The sequence below is a fragment of the Magnolia sinica genome, chromosome 11, assembly GCF_029962835.1.
Source record: "Magnolia sinica isolate HGM2019 chromosome 11, MsV1, whole genome shotgun sequence".
In the NCBI taxonomy this organism is placed as follows: domain Eukaryota; kingdom Viridiplantae; phylum Streptophyta; class Magnoliopsida; order Magnoliales; family Magnoliaceae; genus Magnolia; species Magnolia sinica.
This window is the reverse complement of record NC_080583.1, coordinates 16375876-16400261: the sequence shown is the minus strand read 5'-3', so window position 1 is coordinate 16400261 and position 24386 is coordinate 16375876. Positions and strand designations below refer to the sequence as shown.

At 38.5% G+C, this 24386-nt stretch overlaps 1 protein-coding gene and 1 long non-coding RNA gene across 2 annotated transcripts; one reads left to right on the top strand and one right to left on the bottom strand.

The window, feature by feature from the left end:
- Window positions 1-1456: 1456 nt before the first annotated feature.
- LOC131218876 (putative receptor-like protein kinase At3g47110) lies at window positions 1457-5330 on the top strand. Its single transcript, XM_058213745.1, has 2 exons — window positions 1457-4139; window positions 4736-5330. The coding sequence occupies exons 1-2, from the start codon at window positions 1472-1474 to the stop codon at window positions 5176-5178; spliced, it is 3111 nt and encodes a 1036-aa protein (XP_058069728.1). The 5' UTR covers window positions 1457-1471; the 3' UTR covers window positions 5179-5330.
- Window positions 5331-9097: 3767 nt separating this feature from the next.
- LOC131218270 (uncharacterized) lies at window positions 9098-9632 on the bottom strand. The gene is made up of 3 exons (XR_009157593.1): window positions 9533-9632; window positions 9368-9441; window positions 9098-9166 (listed from the first exon to the last, which is right to left on the bottom strand). It is a non-coding gene; the product is annotated as an uncharacterized LOC131218270 (long non-coding RNA).
- Window positions 9633-24386: the final 14754 nt, after the last annotated feature.

Sequence of the window (24386 nt, the reverse complement as noted above, 5' to 3'; positions counted from 1 at the left end):
ATATTTTTCTTACTGCTTGTTGCCAGTCATTTAAACCAATTGTTGGATTGAATCTGATGAGTGACTGCAAGGCTAATTTTGCCATTGTGAATAGTGCTTTTGTTGTGTGGCAAGTGGTGGATTGCTTGAAATGCTTAAAATGTTTAGGGCTCATTCATGGTTCATGCTCTATACTGGGGTGATTGATCGGTGGTGTAATATTGAAATGTTGGATTGACCTTTTGAGTGGTGCAGATTCCATAACAGCTGATGCTGATTCAGAAATTCTTCGTATCTCCCTACCCTTTTGAGCAGTGCAGATTCTATATTTCGACCATTTGACCATCCAAAGCAAGGAAAACATTTTAGATGGCATCAATTGCTCCACAGACTATACCATATTATCACATGATTGTTGAAGTTTAGTGGATTATTCCTAAAATATTAAACCCATAGGGTGGAGATGGGGCATATTTTTCAAACAAAAGGGGATAGGGCAATATTGGTTCTGTCCCTCAACTTATTTTTCGGCTGTAATCGGTTTACATGTTATTCTATATGGCTTTTAAGTGATAATGTAAATTGAATAGATTGTGTGTTTGACTAGCTGGTAAAGTGTCTGCAATGAATAAAGTAGATATTCATACAACAGAGCTTGGACGGTGAACCTTCCAAAATCTGCAAATCATACGCGGATTTGATTTTTCTTAGGGCCCTAAGAAAGCATTAAAGCATACAAGCACTAAATGGATTGGATGTCTTCCACCCATCATGATGGACTCCAAATGCAATCTAGAAGATTTTAATGATGGACGTCCCATCCCTCCCTCACGTGGTCCATTTAATAATGAATGAATTGTTTTTTAGGGCACATGATGGATAGATTGGATGTATCATATAAATATCATGAGTTTATATTAATCATTAGTTTCTGACATGTATAATGTATTTTTAGCCATAAGACTTTATGTGAAATATGAAACATGGTCGAAAAGCTGTAATATGTTTATAGCTTGTAAAGCTTTTCCAGGCAAATATATACATCTGAGTAGCCTTTGTAATTATATTATCTTTAATCCACTTACAACTTAAAGACTTTACAGGCATTCAAAGGACTACTAAAGAAAGATAAATTTGTCATTTTCTTAATTAACAGTACCATTGCTTTAGTTGAAAGGTGTGGTGGCAGGTCTGCATATGTAAATAACAGGGTTAGTTTCCAAAAAAAATTGAAAAAAATAACAAGGTTAGTTTCCAAAAAAATTAAAAAAAATAACAGGGTTAGTTTTTTGGACAATAGTTTAAGACTAAGGACTTTTTCGGTCGATATACCAAAGTAGAGGCGGTTTACGAAAACAAAAACCAAAAATAAGCCGAAAGTGGGCCAAAAAAAAAAATCGTCAACGGACGAGAAGTCGCCCTTCTCTGTATATATGGGAGAATCCATGACATGTCTCCTCGCTTTCCCTTTCCTGCATTCACAAACTCCATAATGGGGCTCCCACGTATCAGCTTATGGGCAATTTGGTCATTTCTTCTTCTCTCTTCCATTCACCTTCCGTGTTTCTTTGGATCTGCCGGTCACTTCTCCAACGAAAGTGATCTCCTTGCTTTGCTCAAATTCAAACATCTAATAACCGACGATCCTCTCCATTCTTTGAGCTCATGGAACCATACTCTCCACTTCTGCCACTGGCAAGGAGTCACATGCGGTGGTCCCCGGCATCCTCAAAGGGTCATGGCCTTGAACCTCACTGCCCAGAAATTGGTGGGCCCCATATCTCCCTACATAGCAAACCTCACCTTCCTCAGGATAATCGATCTCTCAGCCAATAGCTTCTATGGGAGGATTCCTGAAGAGATTGGCCGGTTGTTCCGCTTGAGGTATCTCTTTCTGACCAATAACACATTCACGGGAGAAATTCCAGCAAATCTGACCCACTGTTTCAAACTCCAATTTCTTGGTCTTTCCGGGAATCAGCTCACAGGGAGGATTCCGACTGAGCTTGGCTCTCATTTGAATCTCTCCTACTTAAGCCTTCGTCGCAACAGTCTTGCAGGAAGCATCCCACCTTCACTTGGAAACCTTTCGTCTCTCAAGTTTCTTCGTCTCTCAGAAAATAGTCTGGAGGGCAGCATCCCAGATGACCTTTGTCAGTTGGTGAGCTTAAATTTTCTGATCATAGGTATTAATAAACTGTCAGGTACGATTCCGCCTGGGCTCTACAATCTCTCCTCTATTAACGTTTTGGACGTGACAGAGAACAGATTGCATGGAAATCTTCCACCTAACATGGGCCTCACCCTTCCTAATCTTCAAGGCCTCTATGTTCGAGGAAACCAATTCACAGGACCCATACCAGTTTCATTATCCAATGCTTCCGGACTTACAGTTATTAACCTTGCTATGAATAGTTTTAGTGGATCCGTGCCCATGAATTTTGGAAACCTCAAGGGTCTCTTCTATTTAAATTTGGGGGGCAATGAACTTGGAATTGGGAAAGCTCATGACTTGAATTTTCTCGATTCTTTGACCAATTGCAGTAGCTTACAAGTGCTGAAGTTAGACCATAATCATTTCAGCGGCATGTTGCCAGACTCCATAGCTAATCTTTCGACTCAACTGGCATGGCTATCCTTTGGTAGTAACAGGATATTCGGAAGCATCCCATCTGGAATTCAGAATCTTGTCGGCTTAACAGCACTGGATATGGGGACTAATTTTTTAACAAGTGCCATTCCCAATGGCGTTGGGAAGCTTAACAAGTTGGAGGTACTTTACTTGAATTCAAATGGATTATCAGGGCAAATTCCATCTTCCTTGGGCAACATCACCAGATTGTACCGACTCTATTTACATGAAAACAATCTATCAGGGAGCATACCTTCGACACTTGGTAATTGTATAAAGCTGAACTTCATATACCTCTTCAATAATAACTTTAGCGGTACCTTACTCAAACAACTTTCCAGCATTCCATCTCTGATTGATCTCCAAGCTCAAAACAACTTTTTCACTAATCTGCCACATGAAGCCAGTTACTTGAAAGCTCTTGGAACATTCAATGTTTCTAATAACAAGTTGTCAGGCGAAATTCCAAGCTGGCTAGGCAATTGTCTCAGCCTAGAGTATCTTGGGTTGGATGGGAACTTCTTTCAAGGATCAATTCCACCAACATTCAGTAGTCTAAAAGGTCTTCGATACCTGGGTCTTTCACGCAATAACTTATCTGGGAAGATTCCAAGATATCTGGAGAAGTTTGCTCTAGAGTATCTAAATCTATCCTTCAATCATTTTGAGGGTGAATTACCAAAACAAGGGGTCTTTGGAAATGCCAGTCGAGTTTCAGTGCTTGGAAATAGTAAGCTTTGTGGGGGTATTCATGAATTACAATTGCCACCATGCTCTAGCCAAACTTCCAAGAAAAGGGGGATCTCTCTTGCTTCGAAAGTCAAATTCTCAATAATTGGTGCTGTCCTGGGTCTTATTTCATTATCATGTTTCTTTACCATTCTTTATAGGGTAAGAAAGTCAAGAAGGAAACCTTTTGTTGCGCCTTCTATGGAGGATACTTTTATGAACGTGTCTTATGCGGAACTCTTTAAAGCAACAGATGAGTTCTCTCCTGCCAATTTGATCGGAACTGGAAGTTTTGGCGCCATATATAAAGGGATTCTAGATCATGTTGGGACTATGGTAGCAGTGAAAGTCTTCGACCTTCAACGACAAGGAGCTCTGAGGAGTTTCATGGCTGAATGTGATGCCTTGAGAAACATGCGGCATCGGAATCTTGTTAAGATCTTAACTTGTTGCTCTAGCATTGATTTTAAGGGCAATGATTTTAAAGCTCTAGTTTACGAGTACATGTCCAATGGAAGTCTAGAGAAGTGGTTGCACAGGGAGGGCCATGACCAGCCGAGAAGGAACTTGAAGTTTACTGAAAGGCTAAACATTGCTATAGATGTGGCTTCTGCACTGGATTATCTACATAATCATTGCCAAACATCAATCATTCATCAAGATTTAAAGCCAAGCAACGTTCTTCTTGATGATGACATGATTGCTCATATTGGTGATTTCGGGCTAGCCAGGTTCTTATCGGAGGTTGCTCAAAGCAGCTCAGTTGGGATGAAGGGATCTATTGGGTACATCGCGCCGGGTAACAATTTCATCTATTTCCTATTATTATTATTATTATTATTGAAGGAACCACACCTGGCAAGATTCTCTAAGATCTAGATATACAAAGCGGTATACATACTCACTTGCACCCCCCACATGAATCACACCATAATAAGCTATGATGATTTCTTTTCTGTTAATGGCTTTATGTTTTTTTTTTTTTTCTCTCTTTATTTTTTTTAATTATTACATTAAAAATAACAACTTATATATTCTCTTGATGATTGAGGAGCTTAGTTCTTTCATTTGAGTAACAAAGCCTTATTCAATGTAGAGTACCTTTACAAGAACATATAACTTCATAGCACACCAATTGATAATAGGAATTCAGGTCTTTAGTAAAGGAAACAAGGCAAATTACTTGTCTAAATAGAATATTTCCTCTCTCTCTCTCTCTCTCTCTCTCTCTCTCTCAAAATTCTAACTTTTGATATTATTTGTATCCAAATAGTCTTTTTTGTCCACATGCATGCACCACATGTGTACTTGAACCCATGACCTCGGTGTTGAAACTCATTGTCTACCAGTGAGCCATGGTCACTTAGATTCTAACATAAGTTGTATAAATTGCAGAGTATGCAATGAGCGGAAAAGCATCTACACAAGGAGATGTTTACAGCTACGGAATCCTTCTACTAGAGATGATCACTGGAAAGGGGCCGACTGATGACGTTTTTAAGGACAATCTAAGCCTTCATCATTTTGCTAAGCAGTCTTTGGTTGTACGAGTGATGGAGATTATTAATCCACAACTACTCTTAGAAGAAGCTGAAGTTATTCAAGGCAATGAAAATCAAATCAATATAAGAAATAGAATGCATGACTGTTTGATTTCAATGGTCAAAATTGGTGTGTTGTGCTCTGCAAAATCTCCAAGTAAACGAATGCAAATGAGAGATGTTGTTGCTGAAATGCATACAATCAAGGACTTGTATCTCGGGGTCAAGATTTGCCTAGGCAAACAAGTTAGGTTGCAAATATTAGATGAAGGTTTGTCTTACCTCAGGCATTACTAAGTTATTATTAGTAGTGTTATTGAGAAAGATTTCCAAATGAAATGAGTTTGTTGAATACTTCCCTAAACAAGCTCTAGATATATTATTTAGTCTTAGGTTAAGAGTGTACTTGTATTGATATTGAATATATGAGAAGATGTATGTCTTTTTTTTATCTTATGTTAGGCAAAGGGAGATTGTATCATGAATTTAATAAGAAAAAGACATCCTCTTATTATAATAAGAATAATATTGAATTACTAAGATGTTTAATTACTAATATATTTTATTTTAAAGTTTTCAAAAAGACGTTACAATCTTAAGAAACTAGTTTAGCATTTGGACTACCAACTGGATATTAGTTTGATGAGGTATTCATCCAATGAGTTTGACCATGGATTTGGCCAAAAAAAAAAAACAAAAAAAAAAAAAACAAAAAGAAACAAAAAGGAATGAACTTGTATGATCCAATAGGTTCATCTAATAGATGTTATTCTTTTGCCTAAAGAATGTGAATCATTGCTAGCTATGTTTTCAAATGTATGTTGATGTACAACTAACAAGATGGTTATAATTATCAAACCATGGTAGTCTCTGATGGAATGGATCTGCGAATACCAACAAGGATGGGCTAGGCTAGAATAGAAATGGATTTATATAAAATGGGCTAAGCTGGAACAGGGATGGATAAAACTAAATCTTAATGGATCCTCTTGTGGGAATCCTGATGATGGTGGAGGGGGTAGAGTCTTTAGATATCACTCGGGTTAAGTTATTGGGTTAAGTTATCTTTGCTTTTCATAACTTCTATGACAGGGTCACTAATATTGTGGTTGAAACACATGCAGTCTTTGATAACATTGATTAGTATTGCATTGATTTGGGGCTAAGGAATGTTATTGTGTAATTGTTCACAACCCCAAGTGTAGGGTCACGATGTAGTAATAATCTCAGTAAGACCGAGGTTGAATCCACAGGGACAGAACCTTGCACGTATTCTAAAAGTAACAAGAACTAGAACTAGAAGAAGATGTAATCTAAATCAGGAAAATTAAGAGAATAATTGTGAATGATTAAACTAAAAGGTTGTAAATTGAAAGGTGGGAAACTAGGATTTCCAAGGATCCACTTGTAGAGATTTGGGAGATCTATGCTTGATTCACAAACACAACTGGATTTAGAGTCCCATCTTAATCCACTTAGGAGATATAACCTTAAAAATCAAATCTGAATTTCCTTTGATCCAGTTTTCAAAAGGTAAGAAGGATGTGAATTAGACTTGATTCCATCACAAAACCATGCCCATGAGACAAAGTAAACAATAGAATTTAACCAATCTACATCCAATCTGAGAGAGTTATGAACGTAGGGAAGGATTCCATCATCCAACCATGTCCAGGAGACAATGGTGAACAACAAGGGTTATGTCAGCCACACATATACATGTATGTATTTGTGAGTGTACATAAGGATCATAGATCCAAACCCACCTTTTGATATAATGCCATATGGTTCATTTCTTCAAAAGGCAAGTAACCTGCCATAAGAACAAAAAGGATTACCCTGCATGACCAGAGATCTGCCTTAGCCCCATCATAACATTTGTTGTTAATCACTTGAATAATCATTGCCCTGTTTCCAATGAATCATATCAGTAAACAAGAAGAAGAAACAATATGTTTCACTACAAAACATGAGTATGATCCTACCAGTAAGCAGCACCTGCAACTGTAAAAACATGTGGACTTAGCTCACCAAATCTTGCACCTTTGCATTGCTCCATCATGTGAGCATCGTATAGATAAGGAAATCTTTGAAATGGGGCCTATGTTCAACAATCTAGACCAATGGATATCCCAATTAACAGAGATAAGAAGCATTTGCCTACAACTGAAAACATCTAAATTTAAGGGCTGAAATGTTGGAAGGGCTGAAATGCAATGTTGTTTAACCCATCTGAAATCTAAAACCAATGTGTCAAAATTGAAAACCGTATCAGGTAGGAGAGTTAAAATGGTTGGTTTTGATTTTGGAAGTCTAGATCATATTATGTGGAAGTAGGACTGTCAAAGGGCTGCATGAGGCAAAGTAAAATCAAAACTTTAAATAGGTCTAGCCTGAATAGTTCAAAATCAGGGCAAAAGCTGACCCCAGGCCTGGCTCGTTGAAATCCATATGTGATTAGTTTTCCGACTTCAAATTCAGACTTCAGATTCAGACTTCGAATTTCAAATTTAACAAACAGGTCATTAGTCTTCCATCCTTCTAGAGTCATGCAAATCCAATTCATGGAACAAGAGTACTCAAGGGATGACAATTTTACCTTGTTAATTTGGTATCTTTAATAGGAATTTCAACAGAATAAGGTTTGGTATTTCTTTTGGATGATTTCAAATAAGTTTTTAAAAGATGGTCCTATTTATCAATTGGGTGATTTTAAGATTTCAACAGCTATACCAACATTTTCAAGATTTCAACTTCCATAAAGCCAACATGCATATAAATAAATAAATAAGGCTCCCTCAAAACATAGTTGACTAGCTATAATTTTACTACCTTCTATATACAGCTTTGTAACCTCTCCACTCAACGAAATTACAAAGCTTTGGGCCTCGATTAAGAATCACTCCGCTGAGTTCCCGGATTTCCTTCGGAATACAATCAGTTCAGAAAGCAAGCAGTTATGTGAAGCTAGATGAAAAGCAGTGAAACAAACATTGATCTTTAGTTCCTGAAAATTCAAGTGCTTGTTCCCATCAAGCAAGCTTTACAAAAAGTGAATTTTCAATTTTCTAGACACTTGCTCTCCCTGTTGCTGCTTAGAATGAAGATTGATTTTTTTTTTCTTCACAAAGAAGGCCAAACAGATGCTTAATGCATGAACAAAACAGCAACCACAACCACAACCACAAAATTTTAAAACAATTCCAAGACAAGATGTAGCAGTTCAGATGAAGATGGGAAGATTTATAAAAGGCAGATTCCAAATTTCCAAAGAATTATTAGAAGAACCTAAAACACATCCCTAAATCTCTAAAATAACAGCAACATATTGTTCTCTATTTTTAAGCACAATTTGTTCTTCACAAAGAAGGCCCAACAGATCCTTAATGCATGAATGTAACCACAACCACAACATTTAAAGATGATTCCAAGATAAGAAGTACAGTTCTAAAGGAGATGAGAAGGAAATTATCAGTCAAATGTATTTGAACTTAGGAAGAAAAAAAACTCTATTGCTTCAACAGAATCCAATTCATCACCATCATCGTCATCATATCCTTGCCCAAGCTATTCAGGTCAACTTAACAAATCCTGTTTCACCAATCATTCCTAGCTAAGGCCATTCCTCAGTAACTAAACAAGCCTTCACATCCCTTCCCACCACCTCAAAATCCACGTTGTTAGGTCTTCCTCTCATCCTCTTTTTAGACCCTTTAAAAATTAGGGTTCTTTTCCTTATCGAGCTCATCATTGGACTTTGTTGCACATGATGAACCATCTGACTGCATCCTCCATTTTATCTCCCAAGCGAAAACTTTCAAGATACATCGGATTACCTCTTCCTTAATTCTATTCTATCCTTCATATTCTTCCCACACTTCCACCTGGTGCATGTTTGCCTTCTGACAACCCAAAACTCAGTTAATAAAGTATTGTTGGTAACATAGTTTGCTCATAACATCTTTCCTCGAGTTCCAAAGGCATGTAACCAAAAAATCTAATATCATAGAAGGGAAATGTGTACAAAATCAGACTAAAAAACAAGTATCATGTTGAAGTTTGAAAATGATCTTTGCTCACCAGATGTTTGATCAACTCTGTTAGAAGTTTCTGACATTTCGGACAATAAACAAATTGGCTTTAATGGTTTTGCTAGCCATGTTTCTTAAAACACACTCCAAGTATGAAGCTCCTCTGAATTGAAGTCATACTAGTGCATTTAAAAATGGGGGCAGAATTATCAGTTTTGTAATCCAAACCCAATGCCATAAAGTTCTTATGGAGGCTTAAATTTTCATCAAAATAAGACCAAGTTAATAAAACAAAAAGGAGAAACTTGAACGAAATCAAAGCTTCTTAAAGGGTTTCATCTTAAGAAATTTGAAATAGGCCTATTATAAAAAGAGAGATTGCATTTCTCCATTTCAAATGGATGGAATTCCTCAAAGGCCCATTTACGAAAAGAATAGTTATCTATGGATGTTACCATATTTTCATGGCATAGCTTTTGCAAGTTTCCTTGTTTTGTTGTTGTAAGGAATATATATTCTCCTTTGAGCCCTGACAATAACAACACAAGCCCCATGAAAATTCTAGAAAGAAAATAGAAATCAAAGAAATAATGCTCATAATAGAGCTCTAAACTTTTCACCTGCATCTGTCAATGCATATATAGGATAAAGGTCTACAACCTGATTGCTATCAACACTGCTAGGCATCTAGGCGGCATTATTTTTCTACAAAAAAGGAAATCAATGAAAAACATATATACTAAGAGCATGGCATCCACCATTAAAACCAATATGAGAAAGTAGACCCATTAGCTTGATTTTTCTCTCAACCAGGAAAAACTGGCATATACATAACAAGATGAAGACAGACAATAAAAAAATACCAATTTAAAATGCTACTAGCAAAGCAGAATGTAACATGTACCAATCGCTTTCATAGAGAATGACAACATCTGCAGTGGCAAGGTTGATATCCAGAGCCTACGAATCAGCCTAATCCAAATCTTAAATCAGCCGCAAGACCATGCATTGAGATGAACATCCACCATTGATTAGGTGGGGGGGACCCACTGTGCTGTTTATATAAAACACCACCAAACTTGTGAAATTCAAAGTGTTGAAGATTCAAGTATAATTTTGCATGTTTAGTTATGCAAAGTAGCTTGAACCATTCACTCTGCTGTGATGGTTTTAACAACTTTCATCATTATGAAGTTTTTAATTTAAGGTTCTCAGATTTTGAAATGATTGAATCGCACTCTAGGCGATTAAATTCCTCTCATGAATTTCATCAAACACCCCACGTTCATACCCAATCTCTTCAGATTTCGCATAAAAATTTAACAGCCTGGTCTGCACGAATGGGCTTGAGTCGAGCCTAATGAGGGAAACATGCGTATGGATTTGCAGGCCTTCTTCGAGTTTTTTGAAGACCCATGTTATTTGCTTGATCTAGTTTCTTAGTATAAAAAAAAAAAAGGGAGAAGCCTAAATACTCCATAGAAACCACCACTAGAAATGTGAAATATCCATAGAAATCTCCTTTAAAAGTAGAAAATGTGAAACTTAAGCAAAAAATATAAACAACACACCCAAAACTACTAATTTGAAAAGAACCTCCAATAAATAGCCTCAGAACTCCCAAGCAAGAAGCAAAATCGTCAAAAAATAAACAAAAATCATGTTAGATTTCTCAAAACAGAATGAAATCCTCTCCTCAAATCATCACAAACAGAGATCGAAGAAATTAGGGCCGAAAAAGATAAAATAACAAAAGAGAGTGAAAATTACTTTTTGAGATCTGCTACAAAGATACAGATAGAGAAGAGAGAGAGAGAGATGCTTCACTTCTCAGTGCAGACGCCACACCAGATCCAGCATTTGAGAGGAAAATGGATGGACGATGGCAGCCACAAACTAAACAAAAGGGAGGATAGAGAAACTTTCAAGCCCGGGAATGGGGTTTGTTTACAAGGAGTGGAGGGAAATGAATCGTTTCGTGAGAGGGGGAAAAGAAAAAGGCAAAGCGGTTTCCGCATTTTTACCTGCTACAGTCTTGCTATGGTTTTAGACCGTAGCTAAAAGCCTCCTGGACCGTAGCTATTGCACTATCCTTTGTAGCCCCTCCACGTACACACATTTGACGGGTTTTAGACGGACGGTCTTGTTAAGGGCTTTATGGGGTCCATCGTGATGCATTTGATATATCCACTCCGTCCATTAATTTTGTAATTTTTTATAGGGAACGACCCCAAAATCTAGGCAAATCAAAAGTCCAATTGAACCACACCATCAATCAATGGTAGGTATTAATCTCCACTATTTCCTGCCGTGTGGTCCACTTGAGCGTTCGATCTACTTCCTTTTTTGGGCTCTTGCCCTAACATTCTCTTTCAAAACGAATAGACGTATTAGATGGAGCACATACATTTTAATGGGCCTCGTAGGGTTGTATGAATGTGTGGAGGGATTAACTTTCAGCTATGGTTTGGGCATTTTTAGCTACGAATTTAAACCGTAGCAATATAGCTACGATCTATATCCGTAGCCAAAAACCAGCATAGTCCGTAGCCTTTGGTCATTTTTTTGGTAGTGCTAACTGGTCGATCATTGGGAGAGGGAAGCTATCTTTAGGACATGTTTTGTTCAGGTCTGTGTAGTCGACACACACCCACCATTTTTCATTGGACTTCTTCACCAGCATGACGCTGGCGATCCAATCGGGATAGTAAATTTGTTCAAAGAACCTAGCTTCGAGGAGCTTCTTGACATCCTCTTTGATGATGGCGTATTGTTCTCGTTCGAACACTCGTCACTTCTGTCTCACTAGTCTGTAGTAAGGATTGACGTTCAACCCGTGAACCATTACCTCGGGTTTGATGTCGGGCATGTCTTGGTGGGACTGCATGACGTTGGCGATCCAATCGGGATAGTAAATTTCTTCAAAGAACCCAGCTTCAAGGAGCTTTTTGACCTCCTGTTCGATGATGGCATACCGTTTTGGTTCAAACACTTGTCGCTTGTTTCACTGGTCGGTAGTCGAGATCGACATTCAGCCTGTGAACCATTACCTTGGGTTTGATGCTGGCCATGTCTTAGTGGGACCACAAGAAGACATTAGCATGTTACTTCAGTAAATTGATGATCTCAGCCCACGGACTTGGGCCCAGCAGAGAATCGATTTGTACAGTGCGAGATAGGTCTATCTCGCTGAGGGGGACAACCACCATGTCTTCCACAGGGGATCCTCTCTCGATTTATTCTTTTAGGGGGTCAAGGGAGGAGACAACCATCATATGTTGTCATACCCCTGCCCTTAATGGTGTCGACTAGTACTATTGGTCCTCGTGCTGGTCACCTTTAACGTGGTTGACCCTATGCTCGATCGGGAACTTCATCGAGAGATGGTAGGTGGACACTACTACTACCATGACATTCAGGGATAAATGTCCCAGCATGATGTTGTAGACAGGGGGACAGTCGACCATGAGGAAGTCGATCATCACTGTAGTTTGGTTGTGACCCTCCCCAGCAATCACAAGCAGTAGTATGCTTCCTTCAGAGGAAATTGTCTCTCCCATGAACCCGTGCAGTGGAATTCGGATTGGACGTAGTCGGGGTCTCCCAATTCCCATCTTGTCAAAAGCGACGATGTAGAGAATGTCGGTTAAGCTGTCGGTGTTCAAAAGTATGGTGTCCACTAGTATACAGTGCACCTTGTGGTTCTTAACTACCAAGTTCACAACCAGGGCATCATCGTGTGAGTGGTGGATTCCTCAGGTGTCTTTCTCGATAAAGGTAAAGCTGCAAGAAACCATCTTATGTTCCTTGGCAGCCTTACTTGTGAAGTTGATGTGATGCTCTGAGTTATTACCAGTGATGCTCCAAGCATGAGGCCTTTAAGCTTTGTTTGAGTCTCCTCCTCCTACGGGTCCTCCGAATATCGTGCGGATCTCACTCACTAATTCATTTTCATTCTCGTTGCTTTTTTATTCGTTCCTCTGATCCGGTCGCTCGTTCCTTTTCTTGTGGATGTACTCTTATAAATGCCCATTGCGAATGAGGGACTCAATCTCTTCCTTGAGATCAAAACAATCTGCGGTGGTATGGCTGTGATCGCGGAGGAAGTGACAATACTTTCGTTTATCATACTTGTTGGTGTCAGCTCTTGTTCATTCCCCAAGTGTAGGGTTGTGATGTAGTAATAAACTCGGTGAGACCGAGGTCGAATCCCAAGGGACTGATACCTGTACGTTGTCTGAAACTAAGTAGAACTACAACTTAGTCTAAGATGGAATCGAAATCAAATATAAATTGATGAATAATGGTGAAATACTAATTTAAAACTTAAGGAATTGAGAGGAAGGAAACTAGGGATTCAGAGGATCCACTTGTAGAGATCAGGGAGATCTTACGCCTGCTTCAAGAATCATGGAAATTAACTGAACTTATCTGATATAAGTTTCAAGAGATGAAAGGTATAAGAATTAGAATGGATTCCTTCACCAAACCATGCCCAGGAGACAAAGTAGACAAAAGAATTAAACTAATTATCAACTAATCAACATGTTATGAGGGTTAGGAAGGGCAACGTCATCCGACCATGCCCATGAGACTATGGTGAACAACAGGGCTTCCTGACATCATAAACATAAAAAATAATGAAGAAATATGCTTAAAGCCATCGCAGACCTATTGTAATTTTAGTCACAACAGACCATTAAAAACTGAAAACCTTCCCTTACAATTAACCCAATACCAAATCCGTTCAGTTTAAACAAGAATTAAAGGCATAAAATTATTCCCATCACGCTACAAGCTTCACCCCTTAGCCCTAGCTAAGGGGTTTAGCCTAACATAAACATGATTAGGCTAATAAAAATAAATCAAACAAAAAGGAAACCTGATAATTAGAACTCCCTCTCTCCTTCTCAATCTTCACAGCTTTTTCTTCTTTTCTTCTGTTTTTTTCCTCCCATTCTCTCACGGCTGCCTCCTTCTTATAGTCATCCAGCCCCCTGGAGAGGGAGTTATGCACTCCTCTTTACGCAGCCAGGCGCTGCAGCAGCGTGCGCAGCAAAAGAAGCGCTAAGGGGACTTGCGTTTGGATCGAATGCACGATGAAAGTGAAACCAGTCCGGTCGATCCGACCACCTAGGAGGAGTTTAGACCCCAGGATCTGCAACTTGAATGGTCTGGATCAACAAATAGATCAGCAGAGATGGGCCACCACTGTCCAGAACGCCCGAAATTTTCGGACGTGCATAACATACACACAAGAGCTGCGTTGTGCTCTCGATGGGGCCCACTTTGGCTATCTTTCGAGAAATCCACACTGTCCACCGGATTCAGGACGAAAAACTGTTCAGACCTGATCGATTCTAGGTTAAAACCATGGTGGCCCATAGTTTATTTTGTTACACCGTCTATTCTGCGTTTTGGAATATCAACAGCCGCCAGCACTTCATTCCGCGATTCCGACACCTAGGCCATGTTTATAGGGCCCTTTTACCCCTGACGGACGATCCCGATTATCTGGATCATGGGCCATGGTGGCCCACAAATTCCGTCCGCAAGCTCTGTTCGTGCGCAAACAGAGAGAACGGACTTCGTCCGCTGTGCTTCTGGTGGGTCCCATGATTAAATCTTGTTATGACATCCACACCGTCCACTGGATTCAGGATGAAAAACCGTTCTGGAAGGAATAGTTTCGGTTTGATTTCGGTGTGGCCCACAAGCCGGTTCAGTCCACAGTCCATCTTCCGTTTGGACGGCTGAATTGTAACCCTCACTATCTTCTGTATTTATGCCACCTAGGCAAGGGTAATACCCCCTCCCTGAACACCTTGGACGGTTCAGATTCATGATATGGATGATGGGTAGGGCCCACTACACAAAAATGGACGGATAGCGTCCGTCCGCTGTTCTCCGTGCGCCAGATGGATCGGGTCAGCGGCGCTGACCAATCGTCTCGATTCAGTGCACATCGAGTGCACTTGTGCACTGTGCACTGGCGTTGTCAATGGGGTCCACTCGTGATGTATCTGTATAATCCTCTTCGTCCATCTTCTTCCCCTTTTAATTTAAGACGTTGAGTCCAAAACTGAAGCGCATCCAGAGATCAAGTGGGCCCCAAATCACTAATTTATGGGCTGATCTGTCCGTTGGGCCACTTCCAGAGGGATCCAATGGCTGAAATTTGACGTGTACAGTTAGTTTTTGGTACTCGAGCCATGTATAAAGTTTTGAGCCAAACTGATGATGGAAACCCAGTGATCTTGCATTCTGGCTGACTTTCAGGCCGCTTGAACTTCAGTTTCTCGATTTTCGCGGATCCCTGGCGTGTAATTCCGTCGTTCTTGGTCCTCTGGAGTCCGTCCCATGCTTTGGTGTCATCAGAGCGTTAAATCCATGCTTTAAGCACCCTTTTTCAATCCATACTCATACATACACTCTGCATCACAAACACGATTAAATCAGGCCATTAAGCGGTATCATGTTTGTAAATCCATGCAATAACTGGGTCTGATATGCAATATTTGACCCACAACAGCTCTCATTCTACTTGGCCATTTCAGGATCCTCTTATTGTGCACTTCCATGAGGACCTGTTTAGGAATCGCATTTAGTGGGGTGTAAGAGTGAAACTTGCTCTTTGGTCATTGGTTCTGACATTAGTCCCTACTCAGACCATCATCCCTTCATTTTTTGCTAGTGACCATGGGCGGTAGCTCCTCCTTGCGCTTTCGATCTTTAACCCAGCTCCCCGCACTTCGAGTAGCTTTACATGAGTTAAAAAGCTCCTTCGCATTGAAATACTTTTGTGCTCGGTTGAGGAGATCGACCAATGTGGTAGGAGGGTTCTTGCCAATCGAGAAGAGGAATCGGCCTTCCCTGAGGCCAGATATCATGGCAATTAAGTCTATTTGTTCCGAATAACCGTCCACCAATATTGCCTCTGCATTGAAGCGGATGATGTAGTCTTTCAACAGCTCGTTTTCTTTTTGGGTAATGGTGAGGAGATGAGTCTCAACTTTCTTTTATCTTTTCCACCGATGAACTGGGTGATAAAGGCTTTGCCGAGCTGTGTGAAAGAGTTGTTGGATCTCGGCTTTAGCTACCTATACCACTTTCGTATCGTTCCAGACAAGGTCAAGGAGAATGCGTGACACATTACCGAATTAGTTACGCTGTGTAACTCCATCCACACCTTAAAGGATTCTAGATGTTCGACAGCATCTCTTGTTCTATAGTAAGGAGTAATCTATGACATTCAGAACCTTGGCGGAAGTGGAGATGTCATGATGTCGTTGGTGAATGATGGCTCTGTTTCCTCCAACATGGTATCAACTGAGGTCAAGGCTTGAGTTCGGTAAGCCTGTTGGATATCATCGATGTGACATCGAATCTCTTTGAGCTTGGCCTCCTAGGGAACCTCGTTCTCAGCCATTACCTCAGGCACTTTCCCGCGTCTTTTCTCATCCAAGGTGTCTCGCAAGTCGAATTCGGCGAGCTCTATAGTTCTGCGGTGCGGATAGGTGCATGACTATGCTGCCTTGCATGTTGCTTGGCCCTGCGCGAGTCATCGGGAGCCTATGGAGGTCGGGATTGTTCAGTAGGTGTGCCTTCCTCTGGTCCATGGTCGGGGGGGTGGGTTATGTCTTTCCAGTATCTGGATTAACTGGTTCATGTTGTTGGTTAAGGCTTTGACTTGGTTATCTAGAGAGACAAGCTGGCCACCCCGATTACGGGATCGATGAACATGCGCTAAAAGAGCAAAGTCAGCTTCTTGTTGTGAAGGTGGACCTTAGAGATCTGCGGACTGCTCGACTGTTATGTGAGCGATTGGTGTGGCAGCTATTGCAGTAATGGCTACTAGAGTCTTCTTTCTTCCTTCGGCCATTGTTGAAGTACTTATAGATGATGGGTGAGATGAGAATGAGTTTTATTATCATTCCTACATATGGCACCAATTGTTTAATATTGTGATCTGGATGTCCCTACTAGACCGTTGTACACTTGCAAAAGCTAACAACAATGGATACCCTGTCTACAGTTGGGGACCCTCCGATGCCAAAGTTAGAGCGGGAAACTGGGTCAGTAGAACTTAGGGTTTATCTGTACATACATTTCACCATAGATGAGGCTCTAATTTATATCCTCATGATGCCGTTAATTTATATGGCAATGAATCTATCGTTCAATTGCGTATCGTATAAGGGATCGTCCCAAAAATCCATGGCATTAACCTCGACTTGGTTCTCAGCGAAAATCTTGAAAGACTGATCTTCCCCGTTTAAGAAGGAGATCTCCCGGTGGTCGGCTTCTGAGGACATTGTGGTAGACGGCCAAGGACGACCTCTAAGTTGGATTGGCTGAGGTCCACAGACCGAGCTGAACTGTCGGTCATGGTCAATATCTAAGGTTGAGGTTGGTATTTACCTGAGGTCGATGCTGGCATCCGAGGTCAAGATAGCAAGATGTCAGCCAAAGCTAAGCTCATTGTTGGTGTTCGATCCTCGAGCTAGTTGTAGAGATCGTGCTCGGTTGTCAAAGCCAAGCTCTTATCCGACCTCCCTATGCTTTGTATTGTCTCTCATTATGACCTTCGTAGTCGGTCCATTTTTACCCATAGCAGCAACTGTCAGAACATGGGAAGGATCTTAATGGCTAGGGTAAGGATATAAATAGCAGACGAATTCAACAGGAAATTTTTGTCTCATACCAACCCAATCAAACCCAAACATATCTTTATATTATCATTTCAATTACATATCATTTACATTCCTTAGTGTGTAATCACTCTACTTATCTAACAATTAGTTACATTTTCTAGTGTAATCCTTTACTTTTGCCGGTTGGTTACATTTCATAGTGTAATCTGTAATATTAATCAAGTAGCTAATAATCTTAGCTATAATTTGGGTCTATGCTCATAGGCTGGATTCAGTTCTTCATTCAGGAATGTGTTTTGTAGTTGTTCTTCACGACTGACTGTAAGAACTTTTTATCATTTCTTTTTATTGAAAAAATCCTTTAGTACAGAAGGAAAAGTTGCAACACATTATCAGAGGACGAACCCTACCATCTGAATATTGCCTAATCTTATTTACATACTAAGCGAGTGGCTGAATAAGCAACCGATCTCATTTGATTTCAGTCATATACTACTTATCTACTTATCTCGGCGCTTGGGATCGTAGTTGTTCGGTTTGAATTGGGCTACGAATTCAATTCTAGTATGCCTGCATTTCTCACGTGACCAAATTGTTAAAAGCAACGAGCAACAAACCCGATTTAGTGGTAAGTAATCTCCGCATCCATCTTTGAACTTACTTTCACTCACTCACGCAATTGTTGTACCTTTAAAAGTTCATGATTTACAACACAAAAAATAACTCATTCAAGTATCCTCAACCTCTACAAATTGCTTGATATCGCACTCGATAATTGGCTAAATAGACGGCTGGTCACACTCCCGACCAAGCACCACTCTATCTCCATGCCACGGGTCAGTGGTTTTGATTTGAATCAGACCAATCAGTTCTGGCACAACCGAAAATTTTACACATGTACCACATGGCCGAATTCCAAACTAACAATTACAAAGCTTTACTTATAAGAGAGAAGTAGCCATTAGAAGGGGGAAAGAGATAGCAACATTGAATAGGGGAGGGAAAAGAGAGAGGATTAGCCGTTGGGGACAGAGAGAGATTAGGGAGAGGGGGCTTTGAATGGGGGTGGGGCCAAGGTGACTGTTGGGCCCCACTTCAGATGCTATTGCATCAGTTAGCATATTCACAGACGGACTCACCGTAGAAAACAACTGGCAAACATTTAGACCAAGATGATTTCTAGTGTTATCGAAATTTTCTGTTGGAAACGTTTTTTTGGAAAGGTTGGATGGGCGCGGATTAGATACCACCCCGCCTGTTTGGAGCTCGGGACAGGCTGAGGCTCAAGGGCCACTGAAGGACCAGTGTGATGTATGACTTTTATCCACACCGTCCATTCATTTTTTTTAATATTATTTTAGAATACTGGATTGTAAATAAGGCAGATCCAATCCTCATGTGGACCACACCATAGGAAGCAGCGGTGCCAAGGACGTTCATCATTGAAACCTTCTTAGGGTCCACCGTGTTGTTTATTTTCCATCCAACCTGTTGATACAGTCATATACAGCTGGATCCAAAACTTGTGGCCCCTAAGTATTTTTCAACGGTAGGAATTCAATCCCCACCGTGTTGTTCATTTGAACTTTGGATCTTCTCTAATTTTGCTCTAATTTTGAGATATACAATCTAAAATGATATGGAAAAATGGATGGACGGTGTGGATAAAATTCATATATCACGGTGACCCTTCAGTGGCCCTCGCAGCCTCTGCCTGTTCCGAGCTCCGAACAGGCGGGAGTAGTACCTAATCCGCTTGCAGGTTGGATGTATTTACACGCTTGGTGGGCCCCACATACAGTACTTGGACAATAATTGAGGCTGTGCTGGAGTGTTTATCCCGGTATTTTATTCCACTGACGGTCGCTTCTCGTTCGACGACGTCATTTACGATGATGCAGCTAACAAGAGACGCTGCATTTCTCTCTCCCAAATAAATTAATAAATGTAGAGCACAATTTTAACGTGTATAACTTTTTCAGGTCCCACCGTGATTTTTGTGTTAGATCTATACCGCACATCAAATTATTCAGATAAATCTAGAAAACCATCTTAAAAATGAGTTACATCCAAAGCTCAAATGGATCACACTGCATAAAGCAGTGGAATTGAACAAACTACCATTGAAACTTTCTCATGGCCAATCACTTATTTTCCTTTCTTATGGCCAATCATGAGACTTATTTTCCAACTGACCTTATACATAGGATGGACAGTGTGGATGAAGTTAAAATACAAATATCAGCTTGATCAGAACCTTCTATGGTCCTGAGAAGTTTTCAACGGTTGCATCAATTCCTAATGTCTTTAGTGGCGTGGTTCACTTTTGGTTTGAATCTGCATTATTTTTGGGTTCATCATCTGAAATGATCTGAAAACATGGATAGACGGTGTGGGTGTAAGAAATACATCAGCGTCGGGCCACATAACTTTTACACTCCAAAAAATTCGGTTGCTTGCTATGCCATGCAGGTGAGAAAATTAGCCGATTAGGTGAGACCCGGCCTCACCCAGGACGGTGCAGACCTTATCTCCGGTCCCATCTTGATTTGTGTATTCTTTCATTTTAGAGCATGATACCAAATTTTAAGAAGATCAAAATATCAGGTGGACCATATTCCAGGAAACAGTGGCAATTGAACACCCTATTGTTAAAACCTTTTAATGCTCACCTTAATGTTTCCATAGGTTTTATTTTCCATCCAATCGGTTAATAAGTTCAGATAAGCCTGGATGAAAAGGGAACATAAATATAGGCTTCATACAAAACTTCTGTGGTCCGTTAATGGTCAATTGAATATGTTTCCTATAGTATGGGCCACTTGATGATTGGAACTACTTCATTTTTTATTTTTTGTCGAAAATGCCCTAAAATTATTTAGAAAAATAGATGGGCCGAGTGGATACAAAATACACACGTTAAGATGGACACTATGATAAATGCCGCAATGACTAGCCGGCATCTCACCTAATCCACTCTTGGTGCAGCATATTCCAAGTCGAGGGAAGCATACGGGTAGCGTCGACATGTAGATCTATTGTGGGCTCATTATGATATATATCAAATCCACACCGCCCATCCATGTTTTCATACCATTTTATGGAATGAGACAGAAAAAAGAGAAAAATCCAAGGCTAAAGTGGGCCATATTATAGAAACGGTGAGAATTGGACGAGCCACATAAGGTTCTATGAAGCTAATATATGTGTTTTCCGTTCATCCAGCTCTGTGTGACCTTATGAAGAGGTTAGATGTCAAATAAATTTAACAGTGGACCCTAGGAAGCTTTCAATAGTGGTTGTTCAATCTGCGTTAATTTTTTTGATGTCGTGTCACGCCCCAATATTCGGTATCCAAATAGGGTATTCGGGATCCGAATTCCAAGTTTGTGAATATATCGATATTTATTACAATTCACATTGATTCAATCAAATTTAATAGATATTCAAAGTCATCTAAAAGGAAAATACTGCTGAAATGTTTATTAAATTCAACTCTCTTGGTAATTTTCTTTTTCTACATTGAAATTTAGAATTTAAACTAAACCTAATTTTTTAAAAAAATTTAAAACTAATAGTAGAGGTTTGCCTTCTCGCAGTATTTCAGCTCTGCACCTATGCATTTTTGTATTAGGATAAGCATAACAGCCTAGCATAGTCATTTCTTACTCGAAATTTAAATTGTTCAGATTATATTAAATTTTTATAAACAAGAGAAAAAAATAGAATATGGATAATAAGATAACATGAATTTAAGTAATAAAATTTTAAACATGTTATGCATGTGATACTTTTTATGAATTCTCATAAACAATATATGTCATCTCTTACAACATCGTGCCTAAGTGGATAACACGTTGTATTAACACCCACGCACCGATACCTCGTGGTAAGGGACTCATTTATACGTTAGGTAGTTAGACTACTGCTCCAATTGTACCTCTGACGTATATCCGCGTATATAATTGTACGCATACCCAATATACAAAGGAGATTCTAAAGAATCCAGTGGGTTATAGGGTCTTTCGTCCAAGGGACACAATTGTCCTACTTGCTAGCTTTAGGATCTTTCACCCAATGGACGCGATCGTCCTACTTACTTACGTTACATTCAACGTATTAATATCAATACTCAATTAATGCTAAACATGCATATAAGATGAATCATTGTTTCATAATCGCAAATACCAACATAAAGCTATCATGAATTTATTTACATACTTTTACTATTTTTAAAAATTATTATAAGAGTTAATAATTTTTGCATTATCAAAATATCAACAATATAATTTTTTATTTCTAATTAATAATTCTAGATATAATTTTGTCAAAACTTTAATAATTAAAATACTTAAATAAAATATATTTTTTACTATTATTAAATTTAAGAATTAATGAGATATGATATTGCATAAGAAATTTTATTTTAGATTCTAACTTAATTAAATCTTTTTTCAATTATATTAAATATAATAAATCATATTAGCATAAAACAAATTATTTTTATTTTTATTCACTAAATTCTAAAATTTAAACTCTATTTTAATTATAATGTAAACTTAACAAATAATTTTTTTATTGTTATAATATTAAATAAAAATTTAATAAATTTATATAGATCAAGTATTTTTACACAAAAATTATATTTATATTTATATTTAACTTTTAATGAAATTGATTTAAATCAATCAAATTATAATCTAATTTACTAAATAAATTCCAAAGCCAATGAATTTAATTATTTCAATAACAAAATTTATTTAAATTATTAATTTCTAAAAGTTTTGAATTAAAATTAGATTTTTAAAAAAATAAATAAATTATACTTTCAATAATTTATTAATTAATCTAAGCTAATTAAGATTTTTTAAATATAATTTGAATAAAAAATTTAATTAAGAATCAAACCGATTTAATTTAACATTTGTTTCAAGGTATATTTCAAAATTTTAATAATTAAACTACATAATTAAATAAATTTTAAATAAAAAGATCAATCACATAAATAATTAATTTAAGCAATATTACTATTAAAATTTGTAATAAGAGAACATAATAATTAACTGAAAATTTTAAACTTCACGTTAAGATCTTCTACTTAATTGAAGTGGTGGGCCAAACCTTATGCAGTACACACCCGACGTATACACTTGATGTACACGATGTCTAAGAGTGAGTCTTGACTAACTCACACATATGCACCATGCACACACGGATTATTTTTTTATGATTCTAAGGGTCGGCCCACACTTAAACTCTATTGGACCCATACTCTCACTTCATGCTGTAAGCTAATGGGTAGACACCTATTTATAGGGCCCATGCCATAAATGTTTTGCATGCACGTACTTCATATGTGAAGCAAATGAGTTTTGTTTATTTATTTATTTTTAATTAATGTTGTTTCATGCATGAAGAGAAAAATTAAAATAAATTTAAAAACTCCTAATTTAATTATTAATTTCAATTCTACTTATAATGTCAAAACTAAAAATTTCTAACTTACGTAAATACCTCTTATGCTAATACATTTACATCTATCTAAAATAATGTGTACATAAGCAAGATCTGAAGTTAGAATACCGTTTATTAGATGTATACTTAGATGGTTCAGATAATGAATGGTTTAGATTTCTAGATGGACACTCCACATGATAGATTCCAATTCAATAGCCCAGATGATACAGTCCGCGACTAGATGATTTTAATTGGTTAGACCATCTATTGGAAAGTAGACTAGGGGTTGAACTCTTTAAATGTTTCAGATTAATACGAGGACACATTGGCTAGTTGATAAAGGCAAATATAGTGAGATGTAGATGGTCTACATGGGCAGAGTGTGTAGTATTCAACCGTTATTTATGTTTCTCTAAAATAAAAATTAATTAAATTCATTTATTTCTTCTCTTTTTTCGCATGAGGATCATGTGTGTGTGTGACATGTGAAAGGTATATGGCGTGTATAGTTTGATTTGGTATGTATGTACATATGTATGTTAATTACATTTAATCCCTATCATTACATGTGATCCACTTGAGCTAAGGAAGTGCGTCATTTTTCGAATCATGTTAAATAAAAATTGATGGTCAGTACATATCCCGAACATAAGACAATATTGGGTGAGAAGTTGTGCACGTCTTCTCACTCCGCACATTAAAAGTCGTACGTCTTCTCCCGCACGTCTTCCCGCTTGTGTTGTGTACCATGCCATCTATCGCTTCCTTGTACGGGAGATAAAAATCAGCATATATGGTTAGCCGAGTCATCGGCAATGCCGTAACGTAGACCAATGATAGTGCACGTGTCCTGCGAAGATTAGCGATTACGCTCGTCGAGCTCCCAGTTGTGCAAACGGTTCAAAGGAGATCAAATTTACATGACCCACGATGATGTATTTATTATATTCATACTGCTCATTTATTTTTTAATATCATTTTAGAATAATATCAAAAAAATAATTATAACTAAAGATTAACTGGACCACACCACAAATAGCAATTGAGATAATGATTTTCACTGTTAAAGTTTTTGTAGGCCCACTATAACGTTTATTTTTTATCAAATCTGCCCATGACAGGATGAAGGAAAAACAATTTTCGTATTAATCCAAAACTTCTTTGAACCTCGAAATGGTTTTAATTGCAGACGTTCAATCCATCATTGCTTTTTCAGTGTGGTCCACTTGATGGTTATAACTGTTTTGTTTTTCGTCACAAGCTTTAAGATGAGCTCGCAAAATGTACGGACGATTTGGATATAACACATACCTCAAGATAGGACCCACGGAACTTGCTGACGTTAATACAGCTGGTGTGTGGT